Below are 9774 nucleotides of genomic sequence, written 5' to 3'. Positions count from 1 at the left end.
ATGTGGCGGGTGTTCGCACGACGGGTGGCCCGGGACGTGGCGGGAAGCCCCGGTCTGGCGCGGAGCTGTCGAGCTCTCAGTGCGGCAGGGGCCGGCCGCGGCGCGGGAGTGGGGGTCGGGGCCGTGCCGCTGTGCCGCGGCCCGGCGAGGGGTGGCCCCGTGCACCGGCCTGGTGGGCTGCTGTTGCCTCCTGCCTGGCCCCGGCTCGTCCCGTGTCGCTGCTGCAGTCTCCCGGCACATCAGAAGGTGAGAGGCTCTCCCCTTCCCCACCCCCATCCCAGGCAGTCTGGGTGTCCCCGGTCCCCGCTGCTGTTCGTGGCCCTACAGCCACTGGGGGCCCGCGGAGCACAGGCCTCGAGTGTGGCCCTCCTGCCTCGAGGGCAACGATTTTCTTCGCTTCCATTCTTAGGCCCTGGCTCCCTCTCACTGGACAGCTCGGTTTGTCCTGCAGAGCTGTTGCCCACTTCCCCAGGCCCGCAGTTTCCATACCTTTGCCTGCACGCTGTCCTAACTCCCTTTGCCGCCTCCTCCACTCCTTTTCCCCTCTCGTTCCCCTGGCACAGCGTCTTCCTTTCTTGGCCTGCCCCACCTCAGCCCCTCGGTAGTGTTTTGCGCTGGTATCTCCCCAGCAGGGTGGAGGCAGACCTGACCTGCAGGGGATTTGGGGACAAGCTTCGTGCCCCTCAGCCCTGCGTGGGGGGGTTCCTGCTCTCGGGGCTGTCAGGGGTGTAACACTGCCCTGCTCTTCACAGGTGGCCTTGCCAGCCCTGTCCCCCACCATGCAGATGGGCACCATCGCGCGCTGGGAGAAGAAGGAGGGCGACAAGATCGGTGAAGGGGAGCTCCTCGCAGAGGTATCCTGGGAGCAGAGGCAGTGCTGCAGGGTTAATGAGCTGCATCTGCAGCCTGGCTGGCCTCACTTGAACATCCTAACAAATGCCCTTGGAAGCAGGTGGCTGACAGACTCTCAAAGCTGCTTTTCCTGAGCAGGAGCAGTGTTTAACCTGTTTGAGGGCATCCTTTCCTCTAGCTGTTAATGGGGTTTTCCCAGAACGCTGTCAGTGTGCTGTGGCCCTGCACTACCAGGATGGAAGGCTCTGAGCACCCTGATCTCTGTTGCCATAATGACATCCTGTTCTCTCTCCAAGGTGGAGACAGACAAAGCAACAGTTGGCTTTGAGAGTGTGGAGGAATGCTACTTGGCCAAGATCCTGGTGCCAGAAGGAACAAGAGATGTTCCTATTGGGGCCATAATATGCATCACAGTAGAAAAGTAGGTGTTTGGCTAACCTTTGGGTTGAATTTTGTCTCCTGAGGCTTCTTGGGTACCTTGTGTGACTTAGAGTCAGCCACCTGACTGGTTCTGTATTTCCTTCCAGGCCTGAACACGTTGATGCCTTTAAAAACTATACCCTGGATTCAGCAGCATCTGCTCCCCCTGCAGCCTCAGTGCCTCCCCCTCAAGCTACAGCTCCCTCCCCACCACCACCTCCACCTTCACCTCAGGCTCCTGGCAGCTCTTACCCTCCTCATATGCAGGTAAGAGAGCACTGCTGATGGTCTGAGGCTTGTTGCACTCTTTTTGTCTTTGGCATTGCTGGCTTTAGGGCACTTGGATTCTGTGACTCTGGTTTTGTCATAAATGCTCCCTGGGGTGGGAGGTTATCAGCTGTACTTGCAGGGCTGTCTGCTACTGGAATTGTTGCATGTCCCAGAAGGTTTTTAACAGAAAATGATCTTAGTATCTGAGCTGTTAGCAGAGGAGAGAGTTGTCTCTGCAGGATTGTCACACAGCCTAACCCAACCGCCTGCATTTGCATTATTGGGAGAGTTTGGGTATCAAAAGGCCTTGTGCTAAGTGTGGGTAAGCTCTGAGGGCTCTGCTTGCAGTTCAGAGCAGGACTGAAGTCTGTGGTGGTGAGCACACCAGGTGTGTTTGTGGGTAGCTGACAATGAGTTGTGTTTCTGGATGCTTTTTTGACCTTGCTTAGCTGCTGAGGTTTACATCCACTGTGGCTGTGTTTGAGCACTTTGTAGAAGCTATTCCTGTGTCATTCCTTAGAAAAATAAAATGAAATATTATACCTCACCCCCCAGAGAACCCAGGTGGTCACTAATTTGTCTGAGGTGCTATGCACAGTCAGTAGGTGAACAAAGAATTAATTAAAAGCTTTTTTTATCTGACTTGGATTTTAGTTCCTAAGCTTTGCTGACTTCCCACTGCCTGCCTTAGCTGTCAGGTTTTGCTCTGAAGCTGTGCTCACTCCTGCTGTGTTTGTGTGTGCCAAACCCACAGTCTGTGTCACTTCTAAAGAAGCCAAACCTGGACAGACAAAGTGAGTGGATGGTAGGAAAAAGTTCTTTACCATGAGAGTGGTTGAGCACTGCAGCAGGTTGCCCAGAGAGGAGTTGAGGCTCCATCCCTGGAGATATTCAAGGTGAGGCTCAACAGGGCTCTGGGTGAGCTGATCAGGAGGAGGATGTTCCTGCTGACTGCAGGGGGGTTGGACTGGATGACCTTTGGAGGTCCCTTCCAACCCAGACCATTCTGTGATCTGTGATTCTCTGACTCTGTGATTCTGTGCCTTGCTTCAAGCTTCCTTTTAGCTTTGCAGATAGCAGCTGCAGGACACTCCCAGGGTGATGATGCTAACAATTATTTTTGTAGGTAGATTTCTTGCTCTTGGCTTTTGCTGGCTTTTTGGCCTTGATAAATAAAAGAAGCCAGACCTGGCAGCTCTGTGCTTTGCTGTGCTGGAGCCAGATCTAGGAGTGCACTGAGGGCTGGCTGCTTCCTTAGGTTGGCATCATTTAGTCAGGAGTTAAATCTGTGTTCCTCTTCTCCTTGTGTTACCACGGTCTGATTCTCTTCTTTCTCTGGCTTCACAGGTAACTCTCCCTGCCCTGTCACCCACCATGACAATGGGCACAGTGCAGAGGTGGGAGAAGAAGGTTGGGGAGAAACTGAATGAGGGAGACTTGCTGGCAGAAATTGAGACAGATAAAGCCACAATAGGTGAGTCAGCTGCAAAGCCAGGAATGGATGATGTGCCCTTAAGAGGGGAGGATCCAGAAGCAGCTTCTGTACCAGTTGCTCACCTGGCTGCTCAGGGCAGAAGTTGTGGTGCAAGTCAAACAAGTTGTAACTTCTCATTCCATTAGAGAGCTAAACATCTGAGCTCCTGGAAACACTTCTATTTCTTCATCCTAACTAAAGCCCAGTTCATGGAGGTGTTTCCCTGCTAGTTGCACTGGAAAAGATTCTCTTGCCTGTTAAACACAGGTCAGGGCTTTAGCTCCCTAGTCTTTAAAAGCAGCATTTAGAGTAACTGCAGCTGCACCAAGCACCAAACTGGTTTTGTTTCTTTCCTTTCCAGGCTTTGAAGTGCAGGAGGAAGGCTACTTGGCAAAAATCCTGGTGCCTGAAGGAACAAGAGATGTGCCATTAGGAACAGCTCTCTGCATCATTGTGGAGAAGGAGTCTGATATTCCAGCCTTTGCTGACTACCAACCCACTGCAGTACCTGACATCCAGACACAAGCTCCTCCTCCTCCTCTTCCTCCTCCTTCTCCACCAGTAAGGACCATTCTCAGCATGTTGGAGAAGTTCTGGGGAGCACTAAGAGGCCTGAGCTGTTGTGGTTTGCCAGTGTGAAGCCCTGGCTGCAGCAGTGGTGTTAATGATTGTGTGAGTGCCAGGCGTAACACGTGCTGGGTGACCTAAGAAGTGATTATGCTGGAGTGTGCCCTCCAAGACCTGGCACAGAGAGTCATTCATCACTCTCTCTTCTCCAGCTTATTGCTGGTACCAGTTCCAAACTCATCCTTGAAAACTGGGGGCATAAATTAGGGGTTTCACCTTCTTCTGCTGTGTATTGCAGCTTAGTTGGTCTTCTTGCCAGGAAGTTTCTGGTTTGATTTCTGGCTCTGGGAAACCTCTCTGAATCTGAAAACTTTTTCAGATGGGTGACTTTTTGCTGTTCTCTTGACTGGTAATTGGATGATGCTGTTCTCTTCTTGTACCTGCAAAGCTTTTGTGGAATGATGCTGGAGCTGATGGCTTTGATTCTTTTGTTAAGGTAATGGCAACTCCTGCTCCTGCTCCCCCTCCCCAGCCTGCTGTTCCTTCTGCTCCAGCAGTCCCCACAGCTGGGGCACCTCCTCACAAAGGAAGGGTCCTGGTTAGTCCCCTGGCAAAGAAACTTGCTGCAGAAAAAGGAATTGACCTTGCCCAAGTGAAAGGTAGGTTGCCCTTCCACTTCCTTGCCCTCACTATCAAGTGTCTGCCTCTCTAGGTACATTCCTGCCTTTTATTCTCTTTCCTTCCTGCCAGGAACATGCTTAGCCCTTACCAGAGGTTGTGTTAGATGCCTTCTCTCTGTGGAGTGGAGCTGTTTGACATCATTGACATCATCTGATGTTTTTGTTTGACCCTCTTAGGTACTGGACCAGATGGTAGAATCACAAAGAAAGATGTGGAGTCATTTGTACCATCAAAGGTTGCTCCAGTGAGTAGGTCTGAGATTTGTACTCCCTACCCTTCATTTGAGGGCTGCATTGCTATGGATTGAGCTAAGCCCAGTCCCAACTGATCTGACATGGCTGAAAAAGAGGGAATCAGAAGAAAAGGCAAAGTTCAGACCCAACAGCTCCTGGCTGCTGCCATAAATCTGTTCTTAGACCATCACTTGGCTTTGCTGTGAGGTGATGGAAGTGTTGCTTTGTGCACTGCTAGCAGGGATGTGGCTGAGTGTAGATGGAGAGTGCCCTTCAGCATCTCTCTGCTGTGTAAAACAACCATCTAGCAGGACTTGCTCTTCTGGGAGCTTCCTAGCAGTGAATATTCACAGCAGCAGAACTGTTTGTGTTGGGAACATCTCAGCCCAGCCATCAGCCTGACATCACCATGGCCCCAAGTGCCATGGCCACAGGTTTCTGGAACACCTCCGGGGATGGGGACTCCACCACCTCCCTGGGCAGCCTGTGCCAATCCCTGACCCCTCTTGCAGCGAAGAAACTTTTCCTCATCTCCAACCTTACCCTCCCTTGGCACAATTTCAGGCCATACCCTCTCCTATCACCACATACTAGGGAGAAGAGCCCATCCCCCATCACACTGCAGCCTCCTTTCAGGGAGCTGTAGAGAGCCATGAGGTCTCCCTCAGGCTCCTCCAGACCAAACACCCCCAGCTCTGAATCACTTCAGTCCTACATTTAATAACCCAATGCAGGATTTATAAAGAACCTAGTGGGCACTGGGGAGGCCAGGCTGGAGAGCAGAAATGTCTGCTGCCCTCAACCAAGAGGCAGCTTAGCCTCAGCAGGTGTCCCACACCCTGAGCTGCTCTGCACAGTTGGTATTTGGGTCCTGGTGTGAATTCTGCTCTCTCTGATTGCAGGCTCCAGCACCAGAGGCAGTTCCTGCAGCTGCTGCAGTTGCAGCAGCACCAGTGGGGACCTTCACAGACATCCCTGTCAGCAACATTCGGAGGGTAAGGAGCTTTTGTTCCTTCCTGGGGTGGTGGTTTGCAGGCAGGGCTGTTCCAAGTGGGTTTATTTCCTTCTCTGCTGTTGCCCACAGGTCATCGCTCAGCGCTTGTTGCAGTCTAAACAAACAATACCTCACTACTACCTTTCTGTGGATGTAAACATGGGAGAAGTACTGGTGCTAAGGAAGGAGCTGAATCAGGTGAAGCATTTAGGTATTTCAACTAGAAATGTTGGAGCAGATGATCCTTGGGGTCCCTTCCAACCTGGCGTTCTGTGGAGCTGTGTGGGGAGGAAAGCAGCAGGTTGAGGGAGATGATCCTGCTCCTCTGCTCTGGGCAGACCTCACCTGCAGTGCTCTGGCCAGCTGTGAGACATGGACCTCCTGGAGCAGGTACAGAGGAGGCCACAAAGATGGTCAGAGGGCTGAAGCACCTCTCCCATGAATCCAGGCTGAAAGAATTGGGACTGTTCAGCCTGGAGAAGAGAAGGCTCCGGAGAGACCTTAAAGCTGCATTTCAGTATCTGAAGGGGACCTAGAGGGAGGTTGGGGAGGGACTGCTCAGAAGGGCTTGGAGTGGTGGGATGAGGACCAATGGTTTGAAACTGGAGCAGGGCAGGGTTAGGTTGGCCATCAGGAGGAAGCTCTGCACAGTGAGGCTGGTGAGACACTGGCACAGGCTGCCCAGGGCTGTGCTTGAGGCCCCATCCCTGAAGGCATTCAGGATCAGCCTGGATGTGTCCCTGCGCAGCCTGCTCTAGTTGGAGCTGTCCCTTGTGCCTGCAGGGGGGTTGGACAGGATGCCCTTGGAGGCTCCCTTCCAACCTGATGCAGTCTGTGACTGGGAAAGCTGCATTCTCTCACAGGTTTGCTCACCCTGCTGTTTTGAGGATATTGCCATTTCCATTTTGGATTGGACAGCTAAGGATAGGGGGTTCAGTGCCTCTTCTGCCTGTTCTGAATCAGTTCTGGATTGCCTGTGACACAAGGAGACCTTTTATCTAGGTGCTGTGCACTGATTCTCTCTTCCCTAAGAGGGCTGCTTTGTGCTCTGCTTGGGGTTGTGCAGTTCTTCCAGCTGGGAAGTAAGGCAGAAGGACAGAAAAGGCCTTCAGAATAAAATTTAAAAAAAAAGTAACAAACTGAAGAAAATAATTTTAAGCCAAGTTTGGGGGAAAACAGGAATTAAAAGAGGTTGTAGATTGTTAAATGATGAAGGAGAAGCATTCACCTCCTCTCATCCTGGCACCTCAAGTGTCACTGCTTGGTCTGGGTGTTCTCTGACCTTTCCTCTGTGCAAGGCTGTGTCAGGGGCTGGCCAAGCTGCTTGAGCCAACAACCTGATGCCTCCAATCTCTCTGTTTGCAGGAGGTCTCGGATAACATAAAGCTTTCTGTCAATGACTTCATCATTAAAGCTTCAGCTCTGGCCTGCCTGAAGGTGCCTGAGGCCAATTCCTCCTGGCTGGACACCGTTATTAGGCAGTAAGTTTATGGTACGGTCGAAGCCAGAAACTTTCTTTGTTCAGTAAAGAGTTGATGGCAAAACAGCAGAGCTGCTGCTGAGGGTTTGAGGAAGGGCAGCTTGTATAGTGCAGAGGGTGGGGGGGGGTTGTGAGTGTGCTAAGAACCTGGTGAGACCTCACCTGGAATACTGTGTCCAGCTCTGGGGTCAACACAAGAGGGACTGGCACCTGCTGGAGTGGGTCCAGAGGAGGCCACAATGATGGTCAGAGGGCTGAAGGACCTCTCCCATGAATCCAGGCTGAAAGAATTGGGGCTGTTCAGCCTGGAGAAGAGAAGGCTCTGGAGAGACCTTAGAGCTGCATTTTGATATCTGAAGGGGACCTAGAGGAAGGCTGGGGAGGGACTGTTTAGAAGGGCTTGGAGTGATAGGATGAGGATCAATGGTTTGGAACTGGAGCAGGGGAGATTTAGGTTGGACATCAGGAGGAAGTTCTGCACAGTGAGGGTGGGGAGACACTGGCATAGGATGCCCAGGGATGTGGTTGAGGTCCAGTCCCTGCAGACATTCAGGATCAGCCTGGATGTGTCCCTGCGCAGCCTGCTCTGGCTGGAGCTGTCCCTGCTGCCTGCAGGGGGGTTGGACAAGATGCCCTTTGAGGCTCCATTCCAGCCCAGTGCAATCTGTGGATCTAAGGCTGCTGTGCAAAGTTAAATGAGTGTTGCAAAATGAATGCAGAGCTGTCTGAAGAGTTTTGAAGCTGCTTTTCTTGCAGGAGTAACTGGCCCCTGGCTTGTGTCTTGCAGAAACCACGTGGTGGATGTCAGTGTTGCTGTGAGCACTCCTGCAGGGCTCATCACTCCCATTGTGTTCAATGCTCATGTGAAGGGCCTGGCTTCCATCAGCAGGGACGTGGTGTCTTTGGCAGCTAAGGCCCGAGAAGGCAAACTTCAGCCTCATGAATTCCAGGTGAGAAAACTCAGACTGCTGCTAAACATTGCTGCCCTTGGCTTCTGTGCTGGACACAGGCTGAGCAAAGCCTACTTGGTGATGTTTCAGCCATGTTCAGCAGTATTCCACATGAAGGAGCTGTTGTGAACTTGGCTGTGCTGTCCTCTCCTTGCAGGGTGGTACTTTCACCATTTCCAATTTAGGAATGTATGGGATTAAGAATTTCTCTGCCATCATCAATCCACCTCAAGCCTGCATCCTTGCAGTTGGTTCCTCAGAGAAGAGATTGGTGCCAGCTGATAATGAGAAAGGGTAAGAAATTCAGTGTGGTAGAGTCACAGAATTGGCTCTGGTTGGGGGGGACCTCAGAGATCATCGACTCCAATCCCCCTGCCGTGGGCAGGGACTCCTCTCAACTAGACTCAGCTGCTCCAAGCCTCATCCAACCTGGCCTTGAACACCCCCAGGGAGGAGGCATCCACAACCTCCCTGGGCAACCTGTTCCAGTGTCTCCTCACCATCATCCTGAAGAACTTCTCCCTCAGCTCTAACCAGTCTAACCCTGCTCTCCCTCAGCTTCAAACCATTCCCCCTTGGCCTGTCTCTAGACACCCTCATGAGAAGTCCCTCTGCAGCCTTCCTGTAGGATCCCTGCAGGTATTGGAAGGCAGCTCTAAGGTCTCCCTGGAGTCTTCCCTTTTCCAGGCTGAACTCAGCCTGTCCTCATAGCAGAGGTGCTCCAGCCTTTGGATCATCTTTGTGGCCTCCTCTGGCCTCACTCCAAACAGCTCTGTGCCCTTTATGCTGGGGACACCAGAACTGGAAGCAGCATTCAAGGAACAGAGCCCTGGAGCAGGCTGGCCAGAGAGGTTGTGGAGTCTCCTTCCCTGGAGATGAAATTCAAAACCCTCCTGGACATGTTCCTGTGTGACCTGCCCGGGGTGATGCTGCTCTGGCCAGGGGATGGATGGATCCCTTCAGAGGTCCCTTCCAACCCCAGCCATGCTGTGACTGAACACCATGTGCTTCAGAAGCCCACAGAGAGCTTCTGCTCCTGCTGCTCTTCTGCTAAGGGCAGAAGGGCTTCTGCTAAGCCCTTTTCCTGTGCTCCATCAGTGGCACTGCCTTGCAGATGTGGTTTGGGTTCTGTTGCTAAGTGTTTCATCTCCCTGCAGGTTCGATGTGGCCAGTGTGATGTCTGTTACACTCAGCTGTGACCACCGTGTGGTGGATGGAGCAGTTGGAGCACAGTGGCTTGCTGAGTTCAAGAATTTCCTTGAGAAGCCAGTAAGAATGCTGCTATAATTTCCCATCCTGCAAGCAAAACCTTTCCTGGGTCACACTGTTTTTATTTGAAACCTGCTATTTAGACTTTAGTGTTCAGACTTATTAAAACAAAACAAAACAAAACAAACAAACCAGAAGAGGAGTTGCCTTTTTTTTTTTTTTTTTTTGAGTTGTTAATTTTATTTTAAATATGTATTATATTATCTGGTAATGCTATTTATTACCAGCCTGTACAGACAAAAAAAAAAAAAACAACCAACCAAACAAGAAATCAGTTTGCAAAAGTGCTTTTCAGAGCAGTTAAGGGCTCTGCTGTATTTGGGTACAGCTCCCTTGCAAACTCCTCCAAAGCAGAGGGAAGCATCCCAGATTTCAATGTTATGCAGGCAGCTTGCAAGCTGCTGGCTGCTCCTCAGCCAGGCTGAGAAACCATCTGCTTCTCAACCAGGGGGAGCAGCAGGGGGCAAACCCAAGCAGGTTTCTTGACCTCAGTGTTGTCAGAAACTGGATTTCTAAACAGCTCTTCACAGGAGTTCAGGTGAGGTGGTAGCAGAAGTGGAGTTTTGTAGAAGGTGAGTTCCCTT

General features: G+C 51.7%; 1 protein-coding gene across 1 annotated transcript; it reads left to right on the top strand.

Annotated features, from left to right (window-relative positions):
* Positions 1–9324, top strand: DLAT (dihydrolipoamide S-acetyltransferase). The gene is made up of 14 exons (XM_054395726.1): positions 1–246; positions 753–854; positions 1149–1273; positions 1380–1539; positions 2890–3016; positions 3378–3577; positions 4080–4242; positions 4441–4508; positions 5400–5492; positions 5582–5689; positions 6857–6972; positions 7759–7921; positions 8079–8215; positions 9079–9324. The coding sequence occupies exons 1-14, from the start codon at positions 1–3 to the stop codon at positions 9206–9208; spliced, it is 1938 nt and encodes a 645-aa protein (XP_054251701.1). The 3' UTR covers positions 9209–9324.
* The last annotated feature ends 450 nt before the right edge of the window (positions 9325–9774 follow it).

The sequence above is a fragment of the Indicator indicator genome, chromosome 34, assembly GCF_027791375.1.
Source record: "Indicator indicator isolate 239-I01 chromosome 34, UM_Iind_1.1, whole genome shotgun sequence".
Lineage (NCBI taxonomy): Eukaryota > Metazoa > Chordata > Aves > Piciformes > Indicatoridae > Indicator > Indicator indicator.
The sequence above is the reverse complement of the archived record's forward strand: the minus strand, read 5'-3'. Positions and strand labels throughout refer to the sequence as shown.

Bases quoted from the DNA above. Each gene is read 5' to 3' on its own strand.
- DLAT (XM_054395726.1), top strand. From the start codon at position 1: ATGTGGCGGGTGTTCGCACGACGGGTGGCCCGGGACGTGGCGGGAAGC. The intron at 247-752 runs GTGAGAGGCTCT...TGCTCTTCACAG, and splicing joins GTCTCCCGGCACATCAGAAG to GTGGCCTTGCCAGCCCTGTC. The intron at 5,493-5,581 runs GTAAGGAGCTTT...TGTTGCCCACAG, and splicing joins CTGTCAGCAACATTCGGAGG to GTCATCGCTCAGCGCTTGTT.